Source organism: Argiope bruennichi, chromosome X2, assembly GCF_947563725.1.
Source record: "Argiope bruennichi chromosome X2, qqArgBrue1.1, whole genome shotgun sequence".
Classification (NCBI taxonomy): Eukaryota; Metazoa; Arthropoda; class Arachnida; order Araneae; family Araneidae; genus Argiope; species Argiope bruennichi.
Window position 1 is genome coordinate 111,566,045 of NC_079163.1, and position 21,023 is coordinate 111,587,067.

Here is a 21,023-nt window from a genome sequence, read left to right on the forward strand (position 1 = left end):
ATGAACCTATTGGATTTGAGAGTTGAACTGAAATTAGAACTTATTTTTCTAAACAATCATGTGACTATAAACTGTTACGATATGTAATCGTAAACTTTTTTTAATTTATTGTGAAACTGTTGAACATGATTATTACTTGAAAGGTTTACGACAAGCTGGTTTTGTTTTATATATGTTAATAGTTTATTTTTGAAAATTTTTGCTCTGCCGAAAACTTTTTTTTGTATGGAAATAGATTCTCTATTTTCAGTTGTCAAAAAACAGGTTTTTGAAAGCTATTTTTAAAGAAAAATATTTTTTCTAATTCTTTCAGGTAATCCTTTATTTTTAGTTATTAGAAATAATGCCTTTACTGTTTCTTTCATTTTTAATCTGAATTGATTCTTGCTCTGAATTAAAAGGGGCGTTTTCTGTGTTTACCTTTTATATAAAATATGATTCATGCTTTTCCTACGCTTAATGTCAATACACATATGCTGCTTGATGCCGTTCTTAAACTTAGTTCAAGGTGTAAAGTTGCGTATTCTTGTAAAAAATTTATTCTGAAATGTACTCATTTCGAAGCTATTGACATGTCCGATTTTCAAAATGATTTTTTTTTATATATGTATAAAGACTTTTACATATATGTAGATCCTTACTACTAATTTTAATCGTCTATTATTTTCGCTTTAAGCTTAATACTTTATAAATAAAGCTGGGCTTTCTTAATTTTTCCTTGTCTGTTTTATATATATATATATATTGTGAATCGGCATGTTTCAAAGTTTAAATTTTCTTTAATTGATATTTAGTAACAAATATAGATTTATCTAGTCAATTACAGATTAAAAGAATTCATCATAAAAAATTTTGCCCATCATCTAAAAATGTTTTTTTTTTTATTATTATTTATGTGAAACTGAAAATGATTTGTTCTAAAATGTGAAAGGTAGTTTCAAAATCTTCTAATATTTGTTAAAATAAAACTAAAAAATTTTTACAGTTTATAACAGTTCTCAGTGTTTTAAAAAATATCAACTGTATGCTTTGTAAATAACATATAAATAAATATAATAAACTTTTTAAAAATCGTAGACCAAAAGTTTTTGGTTGACATGTAGAATAGAATCAAATTCCTTATTTTGAAAGACTGCTTAAATTTGATTGTTCTCCTAATTTGAAAATATTGGATTTTTCTTATGTAATATTACAAAGTTTTCTGGAACTGCATAAATTATTGAAAGACTCTTGACTTCTCAAATAATCTTAGTTTATATACTAGATAGGATTTATATACTGATATTTTGTTCATCAATATATTATGAGTCATTTATGGCTATAGTTTTCTGAATCTATTATCTGTTTTTTTTTTTTTAAATAAATTAATCTAAAACATTTTTTTTTTCTGTTAATATATAAAAAAGTTTGAAAGAATCAATCTGTTTAATTTTTTGTTTTTGTATGGAAAAAGTATGTTAGTACATATTCTAACTGTAGACAATTAAGAATTTATATTTTTCAAATCAAAAACAAAAATGAAGTAGAAAGACAAATGATCTGATATTAATGAAGTTTAATGTTCTTAAACAATAAAATTAATGTCTTCTTTAACGGTTTTTTGGAAAAGAAAACAATTGTATTAATAGCATGTAACTTTTGTTCATCTTTGAAGCTGCTAATTTCACTGACAAATTTATTATTCAAGTGGGAGTAAATATTTTTTGATGTGCCTTTTTCACTGCTTATATATATGGTGATCAAAATTGTGGACACTTTTGAAAATTTTAAAGTTTTCTAACTTTGTAGGCTTATGTAAAATGTAATGTTTCACAAAATGCAAACTCTTATATATCATTTTAAAAAGACTTCAATGCTGATTTCAATACAAAAAGCAAAATTCAAATATTTACAATACAAAAAAAGTTGAGCGGCAATAATTATCGAGATGCATTAGAAGTTGATGACTGCAGTGAGTTATCAGTACTTAGTAGGGTAGTCTTTATTTATTCAGCTTCACACTGATGTTTTATTGAGCCGACAAGAGGTTTAAGCTCTTCCTTCATTATTGCATGATGCCAGGAAACAATTATAGACTCAATTAATTCTCTTTTATTTGATGAATGCTTCATATGTATAAATTTTCAAACGGTGCCATAATTTCTGAATAATTTTGAGGTCAGGACGGTTTCCTGGCCATGATAATTCGATGCTCTTTGTACTAAACCCACTCTTTTAATATTTTTGCTATGTGGCAAGGAGTTGAATCCTGCTGAAAAATAAATGTTGTTGGGAAAGAGATCACTGACAGAAGGTGTAAGTTTTAGCTGTAGAATAATGTCAATGTATTTTTATTTTATTGCATTTAATGTTCCATAGATAACGTGAAGGAGACCAGTACTGTCTGCTGACAAACATGACCAAGTTATAACATTAATAGAGTTCTTCATAGTTGCCTGATTGCAGTCGGGATGTAGCTCTTCGTCTATTCTATGTCCTACATATTTTCGCCATCACTACCGAATAACAATATCTTTGTTTCATCACTCCATTATAACTTGAGATCACTGATTATTGGTCTAATTAATGTGTTCCTTTGCCCACTGTAATCTTTTTATACGCTGCTGTAAATTGAGATAAGGATTTTTTCGTTGAATTCTACCTCTTAGTCCAACATCTAATAATATTCTGATTGTTCCTGAACTGACATAAATGCCAGCATCAGTCAATTGACTTCTGATGGCCGCTGATGACATTCTTAGACATAGTCATTTTATTCTTCTATCATCAGCAGATGCATTGAACCTTTTTCAGCCATTTCCTGCTTTGTTTTTTATTGAATTTGTCTCCTGATATCGTAAACAAAACTTTCGGACTCCAGATATTCACTGATCCACCCTCCTGTCTTGCAATTTCAGCATAAGAAAGACCACTTCCTTGTAACACAATAATCCTAGTTCTCTTTCTAGGTGTCCAATATATTCTTTTATTTGATGTCATTGCTTCTTACCTAAATATTAGAAATATTTACAAAAATTCAAACTATATGTTAAAAAGTTTAACAAAATTTCTAACTTGCAATTGATTACATAAAAATTTGCCTTCCTTCTACAGAAAAAAGTACAATAATGACTTGTTCCAACTTTAAACATCATGTCAATTTCTGCCAGCAGTTATTAACATTTGATTGGTTCCCGGAACAAGAACACTGATTTGTCAGGAAATTTAGAAATTACAATCCATTTCATCACTGTGTTTGTTATTCAGATTAAAGTAAGAATAACTTTTGTATTGTAAATATTTGAATTCTGCTTTTTGTATTGAAAGCAGCATTAAATTCTCTTTAAAATTATATATAAGAGTTGGCATTTTGTAAAATGTAACAGTTTCAATAAGCATACAAAGTTAAAAAAACATAAGATTTTCAAAAGTGAACACAATTTTGGCCACCACTGTATGTGTGTGTATATATATATATATATATATATATAAGCTATCTTAAAAGTTTAGTTTATTAATTCCTTTAATTAACTATATATTTAAGTCAAGTGTTTTTTAAATATCTATTATGCAGTAATTGATGTATAAGATCTTTTGTGCAAGTGTTTTTGTTAAATTTTTGAAAACTCTTCACAATTTGGTATTTTGTTTTGAAATTTCTTGTATTTGTATTTTAAAATAGAGGAATTTAGTTACATTGTGTTTAGGATGGTTGTTGGTATTTATAGTATCCAATTTAATGAATAGTTTTAAGCATAAACATTCAAAAAAAATTTTTTGCATTTTTCTCGTATTTTTAAAAAATTTATATTAAATAACAAAATTTCATTTTAAATTTTAAGGTGAATTCATATATTTCATTTTTGTTGTTTGTAACCTAAACAAGTGGCACTGTGTGGTTAAATGGAGATTTTTTAAATTGTATATTCTTGAAATATTCCATTTTCTTAAAAGATAATTAAGGTAAAATATTCAACTTCTTATAGTTTTGGTCTTGGTAAAACCCGAGAATCAGGTACCAGGTACTCGCCTAGGTGAAAAAAATTCTAGCGAAACCTATCAAAGTTCAATAAACTAATTAATGTAATAAGAATTTTAAAAATATTAATACATTTGACTATTTACTGTCTTAAAAGTTATGGCTTAGCAACATTCGCCACCATGTACCCTATTTTCCTGTATGGCTTTGATCTTTTCAACACGAGTAGTTTTGTTTATTGAGAGCTACTCGTGCTTTGTAATTTACATATAGATATTTTGAATTTAAATTTGGAAATTTTGAATGTAGAAATGCATGTTTAAAATTTCCCATACAAATACATAAAATATGTAACTGTAAAGCTATAAATTAGTTTCTTTTTAGAGTTTATAGGCTTAATTTTTGTTTTGTTACTGAAGTATTTCATTCTGCTTAACCTCCATGGGACATTTATATATCCTTAGAAGATTATAAAAAAATGTAATTTATTACTAGCCATATAGCTGTGCCTACTGTTTTAGAATGTAACAAAGTTATCTTGAACAAATGTTCACCTAGTATATGCCATGTCTTAAAATGGGAAGGGGAGATTGAGATTGTTAGGATGACAGTATAGATGCATCATTGATAGGTAGGTGGTACTTGATTATGAACTGCTTAAGATTTTCTCAGCAATTAAGAGGTTAATATACTTTTTGTAAAATTTCATGTATATTATTCGTATTTGGAAAAGTTTATCTATAAATTTTAAGCTTAGTTTTGTCTTTTTTTTTTTTTTTTTTTTTTTTATTTCCAGAATGGATCCATTGGGTGTAGCCTCAGAAATTGTTGATGCTTCTTCTATAAAAAGATGGAGTGAAATAAATCCAAGAGATTTACCAGATGCTAGTAATTTTGGAAATCAAGAAAAAGTTCATGAAACAAGTCCTTTTCCTTTTGATCAGACTATTAACAGCAAAATAGCTTTATGGTAAATTATTTTTACAATTCAGTTCAGATTATTAGTTTGAAACATTTATCTGATTGTTATATTTAAAATAAATAGTTGTTTTAAATGTAACTTTAATAATAATATAATTATATTAAATTTAGCAATATTTTAACTATATTTAATTATTATTTCTTTCTAGAACTTATGAAAATATTTTAAATGAAAAATTGATTTCTGTTAATTTTAGTTTTGCTATTCTTCATGTTTTTATTTTATTGCTTTTGCATTTAATACTATCATTTGATTTTTATGGTATGTATTGAATATGCAAAATATTTTACTCTATAATCTGAAAAGTTAACGTTTTAAAGTAAAAAATAATTTAATGTTTAAAGTATACATTGATTTCATGAAGAGATCTTAAATATATCAGCAAATATTTTTTAGTTACTTTGTTATATGTTTAATTATCAAGATTTATATTACAATTATTTAGAATAAGTGTTTTTAAATTCATTGTTCTCCTTTTTTCTTAATTAACGAATTAGTAGAACTGATTTTGTTATGGATTCAGAAGTGGTAGAAGTAAAGCAGCTATGAATGCATCTAAAATGAAATTATTCTATTAAGATATGTCATTAGAATTAATATTATTATGAAAGATGCATAATATAAGGTTTTTATTTCAAACAAAATATTCTAACTCATTTGAAAAAGATTATCAAGTTTATCCTTTTCAGGTATATTTTTTCCAATGGAGAGCTGTATGTATGGCATTTGGTTTTAGAATCCTTGCTCCTTAATATATGTTATTTACTGATAAGCTGTTTTACATTTTTAGTTAGCATTTTGAATGTTAACAGGTATTAAACAATAAACATGTATTTTAAATAATGAATCCAGTAAAAGCTAGATAGTTTCATGTCTATGATGTCAGTTTAGTTTATATTTATCTTTTGCTTTCTTAACAGAAAAAAAAAAAAATGTCAATATTTTTTAGGGCTGGAGATATCTGCTCATTACGAATTCAGGTAATTGTCCACTCTACAAATGAAGCTTTAACTGACAGAAGTCCTTTAAATGATCGGTTATTGAATAGAGCTGGTCCATTGCTTAAAGAAGATTTAGTGTTAAATGTGAAAGGTATGTGATGATTCCTTTTAGTCCACATAATCCCTCCCCTCTTAATTTTTTTTCAAAGATAATTTTTTAATTTATCATAAGAATAATTTTACTTTGCTTTATAGTGTTAGCATGAACACAGCTTGTTAAATATTTTTGTGTTGATTCACTTGCTTAAATTTGAAAGTGTCTTATTCATTATAAAATCACTAAAGGAAATTAGCTCATTAGTTTTGTGTACATCTTTTCAGCATGTCGAACAGGAGAAGCAAAGATGACTAAAGGTTACAATTTACCAGCTCGTTATGTAATACACACTGTTGGCCCAAAATTCAATATAAAATATCAGACTGCTGCTGAAAGTGCCCTCTTTTCCTGTTATTTTAAAGTTTTGCAGCTTGTGAAGTAAGTTGTTTTTATTTCCTCGTTTCTTTAGTGATTCCGAACCCCTCAAATGCATAATTTTCTATGTAATTAGATGGCATCATTTATGTTTTGGAAAAATATTTTTGAATTGATCTAGTTAATGGGAATACTTAGTATTTATGTATTATTATATTTCAAATTAAAATTTTTGTAAATGTAATTTAAGTTTATTTTTTATCAAAATGTAGTTATTCAATGCACAAATTGCATTCGGACACCATAATTAAAGAATTAATATGATGTATTAAAAAAAGGCTTATTACATTATATATTTTGAATGAAATCAATTTATATCAGCAGAACTACTCGTATTTATTAAGAATTATTGGAAATGCTTGCATTTTATCCAATTCAGATGTAATTTGTAAATATGTTTAAGCTTTTTTATTTGTACCCATTGGAAGCTTTTAAGCATTAATTTCCTTCAAATAATTTTTACCTGTAATTTTAAGTTGATATCCATTTGAACATTATAATTATTTGAAAGTAATTAATAGGCTAAACACATTGATTTCTAGGGAACATAATCTGGGAGAAGTTGGGTTGTGTGTTATCAATTCCTTAAGAAGAAACTATCCACCTCATGATGGAGCACATATTGCACTTCGTAAGTGTTACCAATGTTTTTATTAATTTTTATGTAATCTTCATAATTTTTGCTTAATTGTACTGCATTTACTTAAAGGTATTTCAAATTTTTAAAACTTTTTACTGTTTGCTAATTTTTGAAGCATAGTATTTTGTTCAATTAAAACTTTATAAGAAATTTTAATGAATTAATTTAATCTAGATTGAAATCAATCTAAATTGGTCCCCTTTTTTTAGTGTATTATTTCCACAATTCAATTGAAGCGAAATTGTGAAAATGATGTTTGTTTTATGCATAATCTATTTCAGCATAATATTTGGTAATTTTATATATATATTTGAAAATTTCAAGTACTGATTTTTTCCCCCCAATTTGCATTGTAAAAATGGTTTTTATATGAATTTAGCATACTTGTCCTTTCTTTCTAATTTATTTATTCATCTGGTTTGTTTATTGAAGTTATTAGCCAATCTCTGAATATGAATATTATTTTTCAATTGCATGGTATTTATTTGATCTCACTGTAGAACTGCTTGCATTGGATTAACAACCTTGATTATTGAATGAAATGGCATTAAATAACCTTAACAGTCATTTTAGTAATTTAAAATATGTTCATCTACATTCATTTATATCAGAATTGTTGCATAATTTTAGGAACATCTTACTGGTTGCTTGTTGGATAAATATTATTATTCATGACTGATGCTCGAATATTAAAATACTTTTATTGTTGCTATTTTGAAAATTATAAACTATTTTCTTTATTTTGTCACGAGAAAAATTAACTTATAGATATATATGACTAGCATTTGAACCTAAATTTGTGCTAAATATAATAAATATATTTTGAAAATAAAATAATTGAAATATATATTTTTTTTTATTAGTAACTCAGTTTCAAACTAGTGTATTGGGGGGGAAAAAAAACTAGTATGCCAGTGAAGTACTTTGGAATAAATTTTAGATTATGTGCATATTAGATCTCAACCCTCTGCAAATTTTGTTGTTATTCTGTTCTAAAACAAATATTATAGGACAGTAATGTTAAGGAAAGTTTTTGTAGTAAGCACATGAATTTTCTTTTAAAGCGTGAAATAGTAAATGTTTTTGACATTTATATATCTGATTAATCTTGTATTTGTAGGTACTGTGAGAAGATTTTTAGAAAAATATGGAGCAGCATTTGACTTGATTGTCTTTGCTGTTGAAGATGTTGATATTGGTATTTATGAACTTTTGATGCCATTATATTATCCACGTTCTAAAGAAGAAGAAGAATATGCCTTATATTATCTCCCTAAAGATATTGGTGGTGAAAATGGAGAAGCATACATTCCCGAGCGTCAGATGAGAATAGTTGAAAGACCTTTTCAAGCTGTAGAAGGTTTGAATGTGTTTACTTTTTCAGTGCCTATTCTTTGTAATTGCATTGTCATTTAAATGGATTTCTTATTTAATGCGTTAGTAATTTTCATTCTCAACATTTATAAAAATGAATCAACCATTTTGGATAATGCTGACTGAAATTGTTATACTTTAGCAGTAAGAATTATATAGGGTGTTAATTAATTATTGTCGGGGTTTCCGTACCTCATAACTTTCAAATAAAAAATATTACGCAAAAACCGATTACGTATTCGTAAATTGCAACTCAAAAAATTTTATTAATGATATTAAAGTGTAAGGCTTGCACAATTTGCCCTTTGTAGGCATTCAGCTGAAGGCGATTATGTATTCGTAAATTCGCTGAACAAATTTTGACTCGAATTGAGGATGATGAAAATTACCTTCGGAAATGGTTCTTCAGTGACGAATCCACTTTTCATGTGTCAGAAAAAGTGAATAAACATAACTGTAGAATATGGGGCTCGGAGAACCCGCACGATTATCAAAAGTCAAAATTTGTTGGTTTTTGCGTAATATTTTTTATTCGAAAGTTATGAGGTACGGAAACCCCGACAATAATTAATGAACACCCTATATAGTGTTGTATATGCAAAATGAGTTAATAATAAATCAATCTCTTATACATATTCATTATAAAGGTTTCAAATTTTTAAGTTTATTACCTTTAAAAAAGTTTCTTTTATACAAACTATATATTTTACTGATCAAAAGCAAAATGTCCTAATTTTTTTTTTTTTTTTAAGTCTAATCTAGGCTAATTCGAAACTCATTCCTTTTTTTCAACCATATGAGACTAGTGATTTGATATTTCAGTAGTTGAAAAAAATTATTTTGATTTCACTTAAATAACTTGGATACCTTTTAAAATGCATTGAATTTGTCTTTAGAGTAATAATCTATGATATAGATAAGCTTCTATAAATTCAAGTTTAAACTCTTTATTGCATTGTATAATGATCAAAGACTACTTTAAGAATAATTCTTCATGTTGCACTTATAAATAAGTTTTATGCACCTTGACTGTAGATTTTTAAATATTATTAGATTTTTATGTTAACATTAGCTGATGAGCTAAATTTCTAATGTGTTGAGATTAACTGTCAGTAATAAAATTTATGATCCTAAAATAATAAAACTTGAAATTTTGATTTGAAGTTTCAGTGCGATTTGCTTTTTCTACTAACTCCACAGGTTTCTGTATTTTTATTCGGAACATTTAACTTCTTAAATACTGCTTTTTTTTTTTTTTTTTTGGTGTACTTCGTAAAATTATTTTTAATTTTAGAAGTAGAAGAGAGTGTTGATCTGGCTGCTCAGCTGCAATCATCAATTGCCATAGGTAAAACACCTTTTGCCAAAATGCATGGGGATTTGGACAGGCACCGTAGTATTTCAAATAAGCACAGTTATTCAACTGATGTTTTGTCTTCAGAAGTACAACGAAAAACAAAGTTAGTACCTTTCAATTTTTATTTTTGGCTGTAATTTTTGTGCATTTCAAACTGAAAAATAGTTTTTATGTGTACATTTTTTTCCCTTACGTTTTAGAATTATTGCTTTGAATCTTAAAAATTTTTGTAATAAATATATATGTACATCTTTCATTAAAATGTTTGCCTTTATCTGATATTTTTATGATAATTAAAGCATCTGCTTAATCTGACACATTTTTAATTTTAAAATTTGTTTTGCTATAAAGTTAAGGTTTTCAACTCCATTACTTACATGGGCGAAGTCTATAATAAAAGCATTTATAAAACATCATTTAAGTTTGTTTTGGGAAAATTATGATGCTTGTGACAAGCATGAGTGGGTATTTTGCATGTTATTGCTTAAACATGTAATATGCAGAAATCCAGTAAAGGTTTTATAACCAAATTTATGGTAAGATCGTAATCGAGTGAAATACCTATTTGCTGTCCATAAATTTTATTGTAATATCAGATAGCATTTTTTATTTTTATAATACATGGTTCTTAATTTATGAGATTGAATAAGCAGAGTTTTATTATTGAAATATTTACTTTTATATCTTTTTTATGTTAAGTACTAGTTTAAGAATAGACTTGTTTCTTAGTTTTTTGCTACCAGCTATCTAAGAAGTTACATTTAAGAATATTTAATAAATTTTTATATTGTCTGCTTTCTTGGAAGTGTTGGAATTTGTATTCATTTCTAAATCTGCTTAACAAGCATAATTTGTTCCCGAATCTTACTTGTACTGTGAAGCACTCGTTAAATGAAATAAATTTTCTGCATAAAACCAATGTAAAATAAGATAATAACATTCCATTAAAAAAACAAATTTATAATGTAATTTGTTTTCATTCATACATTTTGAAAGGAAAGTTGATTAAAAACATTTGCATTTGTTTACGATTTAAAGTTAGGCAAAAATGGGACATAATATAAATTTGTTTAACAATATACTATGTGCATGGCTGTTGCCTTATTTGGGGAATGCTTCTCGACATACAATGCAGAAGTTTCCCATGCTTTCATTTTCCTTATTTCACTTGATGCTATATTGAGGCGGTTTTCTCCTCTTCTGACGAAATCTCTCTACAATTTCTTGCTGTGATACAGAATACAGCTTCTGTCTATGATTGTATTTTTATTCACATGCTATTAAATACTTCTCTGTCTTATCGCAATGTGAAACCATGACATTTAACAAAAATTCTTCATTTTTTTATATTCAATTAAATTTATATTTTAAGTTTTGTTTCTAATTTGAAAAATAAATAAATAAATAAAAATATCAATAGACAAGTGCTCCATGCAAACTGGTAGCAAAAAACTACAGGTATTTGAAGTCATGATGTCTCCTCGTCACTCGTTTTGAGAAACTTCGGTTTTGAAAGAATTTTTTTAACGTTTTCCTTTGCTCTCATTATAAGATTCACTTATGAGAGGTATTTGTTAAGCGAGACTTGGCTATACTAATATTTTGTGCCTGCAACATGTTAGTTATTTAAGTAATATTGTTCTTAATATTTATTATTAGGTACGAGAGATTGCTTCGTAAAGCAAGAAATGAAGACTTGCGCTCTATTGCCAATTTAGGGTGTTTGTATCGCAGTGGTGAAGATCGATATGGAAGACCTGTAATTGTATTTATTGGGCAACGATTCAAAGTAAATCAAATTGACTTAAACAAGGTAGGGTGTGCCAATTTTTAATTATTTTTTTAATATTAGAATTTTTCATACATATTATCCTATCATTATGTAAACATTTGCAAATTTTTTTTTTTGTTATTTTGACCCAATTTTTAAAAACTAATTATTTTATTAGCTTTAGTGGTTTGTATACTGATGGTTCATGTATATATGCAATGATATTTTAAACTCTTAATTTAATCCAAATTAATTTCCAAAACTTTATCTTAATTTAGCCCATAGTAAAATATTCTCTTATTTCCTGATCTAATTTCACTTTTGGTTTAATTAATTTCTTTGTAAAAATAATGCGCCATCAGTACTACGTATCAAATGAAAGTGATCCCTTCGTTGCCCTTGACAAACGTCAACGCATGTATTCAGTCGCCACGTAGCCGGAAATCCCATGTTATATAAGACAAGTGATCATTTGTTTCGTTCCTTTTTACTTCTCCTTTTGTGCCGCACTGCATCTTCTTGTAAAATAATCATGCCTGCCACCCGGAAGAGAATAAAACGAAATTAAAAATACAACGTCTCGTCTGTCTTCAAACCTGCCTTCTGCTGCAAACAAAATCATGTTATATATATAATATAATACTAAATTTCAGAAAACTGTTTTAAATGTTTTCTTTAACATTCAGTAGTAATGCAAACATATAATTTAGATTTTTGTCACCAGTGTTTGTTTAGCTCATATTCGCTTAACTTTTGTATTGTTAACATTTGCGACACAAAATATTTTAAAATTCAAATTCTTTTAGATGATTAATTTTTCCATAGCTATTTGATTTCGTATTATTTTAAAGCTTCTTGCTGAAAAGTGTTCTTAAAATTAGGGTAATTAATTGTTGAAAATGCACAGCATCAAAACGAAATGAGGGCATTCATATTTTGTAATATTTCAGATTCATATGTGACTTATGATGTGTTTTTTAATGAATGCTTGGCTTCTGTTTGGAGTTGACAATAAAATAATAAAATTATTACTTTACTGTTAAATCTCTTTTATTCATAATGATTATTTTTCACATAACAAAGGAATTATGGGATTTAGATTTTTAGAGTTTAAATAATTACTCCTATTTTTAAAATTTTGTTCAAAAATATGCAATCATATAATCAGTTTAAGAAGTTACACCTAAGTAAAAAGTTTTATTGTATTTAACTTTATTTCCTTGCATTAAACATTTATGTTTTTATTACAGGCTGTGATGTATATGATTCTTACTCTAGATTCTATTGTTCAAAAGGATTACATTATTGTTTATTTTCATACACTTACCACCAATGAAAATATTCCATCACTACAATTTTTAAAAGATGTTTATAGTATCCTGGAATATAAATATAAGAAAAATTTGAGAACGTTTTATATTGTTCATCCAACATTTTGGAGTCGAGTAAGTTTTATTTGTGCTTTTTTTTTTTTTTAATGAGTGTTATATTGCATGTATCATTTAACTTTTCTGAACGATAATTTTCTTTCATTTCTTATCAGTCAGAATCTGCTCTAGCCACTTAATGATAGTTACTCCTATTTTTTCGCTTTAAAAAGAAATCTTAAAAATATATAGACTTTAAATTCGTTTCGACAACACTTATGGTTCATTAAATGCCTTGAAGACTAAAAATGAAACAACATTGAAAGATTACTTAGATATATCTTATTGCTGAATGTATGTGCTTATATTGTTGTGACATCTTTGTTTTTTTTTTAAATTTTGTTTTAAAGATACTTTTTTGGGGGAAAAGGTCTCTTTACATCTAGGTGTCCATATTTCTGTAAATATAGATAATAAATCTTGTTATATAGATGGAAATAACATAGCGAAAGTTCAAGAAAATTTTATAAATACATTTTTCAGACATTGATTAGATTTTTTTTTAATTCTAAAATAGGTCTGTATAGTGTAATGTTATGCATTGGTTACTCTAATTAACAAAAGTTTTTTCTGGCATAAACCATATATAGTTTATCTTATTACATTTAAACTTGTTGCATTCTTTTAGATTAGGATGTGTAGTATTTGCAATAATAGCATTTGATATGTATTTTAACTAATGCATGTTAACCTAGTATAAATTGAATTATGAGTAATGAATAAAAAATTTTTGCATTTTAAAATTTATTATTTATGAATCTGAAACTTGAAGCATGTAAAAATTTTGAATAAAATTTCACACCTCTTCTTATTTGTCTGGTACTGATGCTGTTGTTTTATTTTCCTTTCAATCATTTATGTTTGACCTTTAAAGTTTTCATCTAAATATATTAACATAAGACCTTGATTTCTTGTAATGCTTTAAATTTTGTTTTTCTAGTTGGTGTGCTGGTGGTTTACTACTTTCACTGCCTCTTCAATCAAAAATAAAGTTCAACTTCTTGGAGGGATAGAATATCTGTACTATCTTATTCCACCTGATCAGCTTGAAATACCTTCTTTCATCCTTGATTATGATTACAAGGTGCGTTGTTAATTTCATACTTCACGATTTTTTCAGTTTTTTTTAAATGAAAGTAATTAAAATTATTGAGTTTAAACTTTTGTTTAACGATTGTTGAATTAAATTTACTGGATTAAAAATTTCATTTTTAAGTAATGTGAAAATTACAGTGTTAATGAATTACTAAATGAATGAAAACTAATTGTGAAATTGGAGAAATAGAAGTGATGCAAATATGTATTTGTGTTTTTAACAATAAAAAACCTTTATAAAATTATTGAATTATCAGTATAGTTTGATAAAGACTATGTACTTTTCAATTTCATTCAGAAAACCATTGTTTATGGACTTTTTCCATCCATGTGTATCTTGAATTTTCATATTTTAACAAAAAATACTGAAAATAATCACTTTGTATTCCATTGATAGTATTAATTTTCATTTTTATGTTTTTAGGTTAATGGTGTTAGATATTGCCAAACTCAACAGTAATCCATGAACTGCTAAAAATTCTGATGAATGTGATAATATTTTTAAGTGGCTTCTAATGTAAAACTATATTTCAATGCTGAGATCTAAGCTAGCTGATGATTATAAATCAAAATGTATTAAATATTTTTGTACTTTAAAACTTGTAAATAAATGTTTTCTAGTTAAATTATTTTTGAAGATTTTCATGTTGATTTATTATGCTTATCACCTCAGAAATCATTATTTCCTGACATATAAAATACATTTAGATGAAATTTTCTAATTTTTGAGACAAAGCATTTGTAAATAGTTAGTGTACATTTAATTAAAATTAGGTAGCTTATTATAGTTACTCGTGTAAAATAAGTGTGCTCTTTTACAGTAATGGCTGCCTGTATTCAATTAAGTTTTGGTTAGAAAATATCTTGCTTTTGTTTTGAAACTGTGCCAAATTAGTTATGCCTTTAACTCTAAACAAAAACGTTATAAAAGTTTAAACATGGTTAAAACTTCATATAATTTATTTCTTATTATAGAAAATAAACAATTTTTATATTCAGTTTCAAATGTGCGAAAATTCTGCACAATTTGATATGTATTTAAAGATTGATTACAAGTGAATGGCTATTTAGACTTCAGATTTATCTCAATATTTTCAATCGAAAAGGCAGGAACCTAAATACACTGCAAAATGTTTCATTATATAGCTATGAAACTGTAACGGTAATTATGAAAATGAAAAGACAACTCAGCAGAAAAATTATGTTTATGCAAATATTAGGATCGTGAAGATACAAGTGATACGAGGATAGAAAACACGTAGAGTCTCGGCACTTGCTTTATAAGGCAACTTAAAAAGGAAGAAAAAAGCATTTTCAGACATTCACTGCAAGTAAGTGATACGTTCAAAATGCCTACGAGAAACCATCGATATACCTTGACATGAGATCGAATCATTGAAAATTTGGAAGAAGGGCGTAATTTTATAAGCATTGCTGAAGAGTTTGGAATTGGTAATAGAGTTCTTCCACGCTCTTGGAAAGCATTTTAAAGTGCAAGTACAGATGTAAGAAAGATTGCCGGTGAGCGATCAAAGAAAGCAACAACAATGGCTGACTGTCATATTGCCGTACTTGCGAAAAAAGACCGAAATTAGACTGAATAGATTGACTGGCCTTCTACCCTGATTTAAATTCAATCGAACTTGTTTGTAATGTTTTGAGAATACATTTGACAAAACGATCATATCCTACAAAGGCCACAGACAATTGACGCCGGTGCTTATTAAGAAATGGACAATCCTACCTCAAGAATTGCTGGATAATTTTGTCTTGCATTAGAACAAACAATGTCAAGCAACCATTGTAATTAGGGATGTTCTTATCTCTTACACAGGGACATCTGTTTTTTTCCCGTCTAGACATATTTTGTTTAACCACCATTTATTCCCTAATGTATGCATCCTATTCATTTCCCCCCTTAATAATTTGTATTCATTCTTTGAGTACTGCATTAGTCTCTGTAGTACGAATTTCATGTCTTTCAATTTACATTTGCAGAATTACTACAACCCCCCCCCCCCCCCAAAGTTTAAGTTTTGTACACAGACGCAATTTCTGAATATATTAAAGATTGTACTAATGTTTGATATTATTACACTGTAGATACAGGGTGGTTATAATTAACTTCAGCTATAAACAGCATCATACAATGCAAACGGATGAACGTATTGCAGCGAAATTCGGTGTATAGACTATATACGAGATGCGCCCACGGAATTTCGAAAAAATAATTTTGCTTCCAAAATGTTCACCAGAGGACGCCTTTTCCGGAAAAACATTAAATTTAACAAAATAAACGACCCATATGGAATTCAGAAATAATATTAACAATTCAGAACAAGAATTATGAGTTATAAAATGTGAAACCGGGAAAAGCTGTCAATTCTAGGGGAAAAAATGTCGAGATTTGCATGCTTGCGAAGAGGAAGCTTTATGCAAAACAGGTTAGGGTAAAAAACTTTTACAGTCGTTGTCATATTTTATGTCGGTATTTCCGGCTGTAATGATGACGGTATCTTGTTGCGACGTTGAATGACTTAAAGAACTCCATGACGCTTCATGTGTGAAGCATCACAACTGGTCAGTTACGATCTGCTGTTGATTATATTGTCCATCGACTTGAAATTTTGCAGGTGAATGAGGGTGGTCACATGGAGCACCTTCACCTACATCATCCTGGACATGATTAACAACTGCTCCTCTTGTGCAATTTCATCCTAATCTGTTCTTGTTTCTGTAAACTGAACTTTTTTCTCTCTCTCTCTCTTTTCAAACGAAGTACTGTTATTTTTTCCTTACTTTTACTCAATGTAGTTCGATGACAAGGTGATCAGAAACTAGTCAATAAATGTTAATATTATTTCTGTATTGTGTTTTGGTCGTCTATTGTGTTAAAATTAATGTTTTTCCGGAAAAGCCGCCCTCTGGTGGATATTTTAGAACTAAAAAATTTTTTCGCAATTCCGTGAGCGCATCTCGTGTATAGTCTATATACCAACTTTCGTTGAAATCCGATCACCCGTTTGTGTTGTAGGATGCTATATATAGGGGAAGTTTAATTATAACCACCGTGTAGATAAAAAAAACCAAGAGAAAAAAAATTTGAACTTTTTACAATCTTGTATGCGAAATATTCATAAAAAGAAAAAAAAAAATATATGATAATCGTCAAAAAATTCGAACTCGATATTTTGACAAATCTCCATGCTTCAGACCTTCCTGTATCCCCAAAGCACATTTTTGGCAATATGTCTATCTGTGAACACGATAACTGAAACACGCTTTGAGCTAGACGGATGAAATTTAGTATATTCCTAATCTGTAATGTTGTCCCCCAGCACAGTTAATTCCACCAGACAGTTTTAGTCCGCTCCGTTGGATGCTGAATGGATGTTGAGTCAATGATCCCCGGGCTTGGCGACCATTTAGCGACTTGGTGAGGAATTTGGCAACAAAAGGGAGGATTCTAGAATCTTCAGGAATTTTGATGATTGGACCAATAAGAGGTGAGTTAGGCCGATCATTTGATAATTTTCTGCCGGTTGTTCAAGTCGAAGTCAGTTGTAAAGTCGGGCAGTGTTGAATCAGCACATCGAAACCCAAACGTTGAGTGGAGCTTAAGCGGTTAGAGAATTTAGCCATGTGCCGAATCTTGGAGTTAAGTATTGAAACAACATCGAGTCATGTGCTGAGTATGTCATATAGCAGTGAGTCAGAGTTGAGTACAGCTAAAGCGAAGAGACAGTGGTGAAAAGCAGGCATTTAGGGAGGACCATCGTGAAAAGTTGCGTGAAGTCTCTCTCTTTCTGCTGAGTTCTGTCTGTCCACTTTGTGTGTTGTTGAGATTGTATGTACCGATTAGTTACTTGTGTACTGCTGTTTATCATTAGTACTGTGCTTGTGTACATCTCGGCTGTGTATTCATGCCTTCGTTTTGATAAACATCGTTATTTGGCCTGTTGACTGTTTCACCATACAAACACTACAGCAAATACTTTGATTTTAAGTATTTTTGTGTGGAGAATATTTCCATAACAATTTGGATGTCAGAAATGGGGTACGGAATTCTGTGGACAGTTTTTTGTAACAATTTTGAACAAAATCCATTCAGAGGCAGTCTGATTATTCGACAGCAAGTAAACTCGAAACAGAAATAGATAGATAAAATTTGTTACCAGGTTTAATATATAAAATATAGGTTCTTATCAAATTTTGAATGAAATCTATCATGGGGTAAATCATCTGTCGGTCTATAATTTCTCGTATATGTAAATGCTGTTAACTCATAAACGCAAAGTCTTAAATCAATGAAATTCGGTGTGTGATCTTGTAACTACAGCTGTAGTTCCGTGTTAAATTTTGGTTTCCTTCAGTCTGAAAAAAGCATCCAAAATACATATTTGCACGATATATTCAATAAAAATAAGAAATTCAAGCCAAAAATCTATATTTCTTAACTATTGATTGTCAATGCTATGCAAGGCATTCGGAGCTTCGACTAAGGTCCACAATTTTATACTGAAGCAGGGGGATAAGATCTTTATTGGACAGTATGAGAGAAATATTTGGAGAGATCACTCCTGCTGGTTGCTTTTCCCTTCAAACACATTGTAGTGTCCAAAAGTTAAGCATAGTTCATAAAATGTGAAAGTGAAAAAATGTGAGTAAATATTGGGAAATTGAAAACAACTTGTGGAGAATCATTTATTGAGGGTGAAATTTTGTCTTAATGCAAAAACATTTCAGTCGTCCTCTTCTTGTACAAAATAACTGGGTACGTTGAAAAATACGGATAAACCCGCTTACTCGGTATGAGCAGTTCAGAAAATATGTACAAATGATGTGCGAAAAAAAGTTGCTATTAAACAGAACAAATAATGGCACAAAGACGGTAACTGGACATGTTTGCGAAAGAAAGAATCGTTGGAATGCTCGAATCCGGATGATCACAAACCAAACTGTCTTGAACTCCGCATGTGCCTCAGAGTGTGATCTCAAGACTGTAGCATAGGTTTCAAAGTGCGGGAAATGTTAATTGACGACTGGTATGGGGTCAGTGAAAAGTCACAACTGTTCGCTAAGACAAGTATCTGGGAATAACTTCACGACGACAGAAGGTCAGTTGTGTCAAAACTGGGTTCAAAGCTGACAGCTGCCATAGGAGTATGAGTTTCTGGACGTTTACAGCAAACTCAGTCATGTTGATCTCTATGCCTGCCGATCACCAGTTTATATTCCCTTCACATTTACATTTTAACGCGCTCATATAAACTGGAGTTTGGAGCATCAGTACTGAAGATTGGGACAGTGGGCCAATGTGATATTCAGTGACGAATTTTGCTTCAAGAGAACATTGATTCTCACCGGCTAACGATATGGCGAAAGCGGAGAACTTGCTTTCACTTGAGAAGAAACAGTTTTCCGTCAAGAGAGTTAGGTGTAGGCAAGCATCATGCTGAACGGCCGAATAGACCTCCTCATCTTTGGAAGAGGTTTGTGATTTCTAAAAGATACAGACACGAAGTTCTTGAACCTTATATTCGCCTGTTTTGAGTTGCTGTTGGTCTTCATATATATGAATGATAATCCTTATTGTCATTATGAAACAAAAAAAAAAAAAAAAAAATACCAAACGCCTGCTATGGCCAAGTCACTCAGTTGATGAGAAACCTATCGAAAATGTGCTGGATATTCTTGAGAGACACCTTACATAAATACATACCTACCAAGATCTGTTTCAGAAATGAAAAGAGCTCGTTTTGATGTTTGGAACTCTGTGACCTCATGATTCATTCACAATATCATAATACAGCGTTTCTCAACCTTTCAGATTTCTTGCCCCAGTTTTCAATCATAATTTTTATCTCGCCCCCCCCCCCCCGCTTACAATAAAAAGTATACAACAATAATGTATATTGAGTATTTTGTATTCTGTTTTAAAATTATTTTTAACGAACTGCCAAAAAAAAAAAAAAAAAAAAAAGAGTAAAAGTGAAGAGCCAACATTGGCGAGAAACCATATCTGGCATTTTGCAAAGCGGGCAGTGAACAGATGAAGCGAATGAAAGCGGGGAAGATTTAAATATTATATTTGAAATGAAAGCCAAACAGGGAGATAACGTTAAAAGAATATGAAAGTAGAAAAATTCGTTAACGAAAGTTAACCTAGAAGGGGCGAGATAAATTTAGAAACTGGGAATACATTTTTTCGAATAATAAAAGAAATAAAACAGAAGCATGACTAAACAAAACAGAAAAAAATAATTAATGTTTGTGGAAGAGAATCCACACGACCGATGCCGTCTCGAGCATGCGCAGATGTTTTCTCATAGGAAGAAGGAAAAGGATTGATTACGCAAGTTTCAATTCCAGCCAGTCTCATTGGAGTAGATCGCGATCGAATATATCGTGAATGTGTATGTTATATATGTTTTCGTGTTAATTGCAATTCACCATATTAAATATTTACGGCAACATATTTATACAGACTCATGGATAAATTTTTAAGCGGAAGTAAGCGAGTATAAGACGACAATCAAGCATCAAAAAGTACACAGACGAGCGTGGTTCCGAAAATAAAATCAAGAAAATATTCTCAAGAATGCTTAAATTTTGGATTTACCAGTACTGAAGTAAATGAAAAAGAAAGGCCCCTGTGTATCATTTGCTCAAAAATGTTGGCCGTAGGCAGCATGAAACCTAATAAACTTAAACGACATTTGGAAACGCTTCATAGTGAGCACGTCAACAAACCCAGAGAATTCTTCGAATTAAAATTAAAATCATATAAAAAGCAAAAATCATTTTTTAAAGAAATTTTGTCTGTGAATAAAAAAGCTTTAATTGCATCTCACAAAGTTTCATATAAAATAGCCAGATGTAAAAAACCTCACACCATTGGTGAAAAGCTTATTTTACCAGCAGCAATTGAGATTGTAGAAACTAT

The 21,023-nt window shown here is 29.2% G+C and overlaps 1 protein-coding gene across 1 annotated transcript; it reads left to right on the forward strand.

Annotated features, from left to right (window-relative positions):
• Positions 1-71: 71 nt before the first annotated feature.
• LOC129960830 (protein GDAP2 homolog) lies at positions 72-14,708 on the forward strand. The gene is made up of 11 exons (XM_056074492.1): positions 72-313; positions 4,755-4,928; positions 5,890-6,032; positions 6,263-6,416; positions 6,956-7,044; positions 8,174-8,413; positions 9,722-9,887; positions 11,444-11,597; positions 12,806-13,000; positions 13,923-14,066; positions 14,502-14,708. The coding sequence occupies exons 2-11, from the start codon at positions 4,756-4,758 to the stop codon at positions 14,535-14,537; spliced, it is 1,494 nt and encodes a 497-aa protein (XP_055930467.1). The 5' UTR covers positions 72-313; position 4,755; the 3' UTR covers positions 14,538-14,708.
• The last annotated feature ends 6,315 nt before the right edge of the window (positions 14,709-21,023 follow it).

Coding starts and splice junctions, on each gene's coding strand:
- LOC129960830 (XM_056074492.1), top strand. CDS start 4,756: ATGGATCCATTGGGTGTAGCCTCAGAAATTGTTGATGCTTCTTCTATA. Junction 6,033..6,262: donor TTTAGTGTTAAATGTGAAAG/GTATGTGATGAT, acceptor ACATCTTTTCAG/CATGTCGAACAGGAGAAGCA. Junction 7,045..8,173: donor TGGAGCACATATTGCACTTC/GTAAGTGTTACC, acceptor TTGTATTTGTAG/GTACTGTGAGAAGATTTTTA.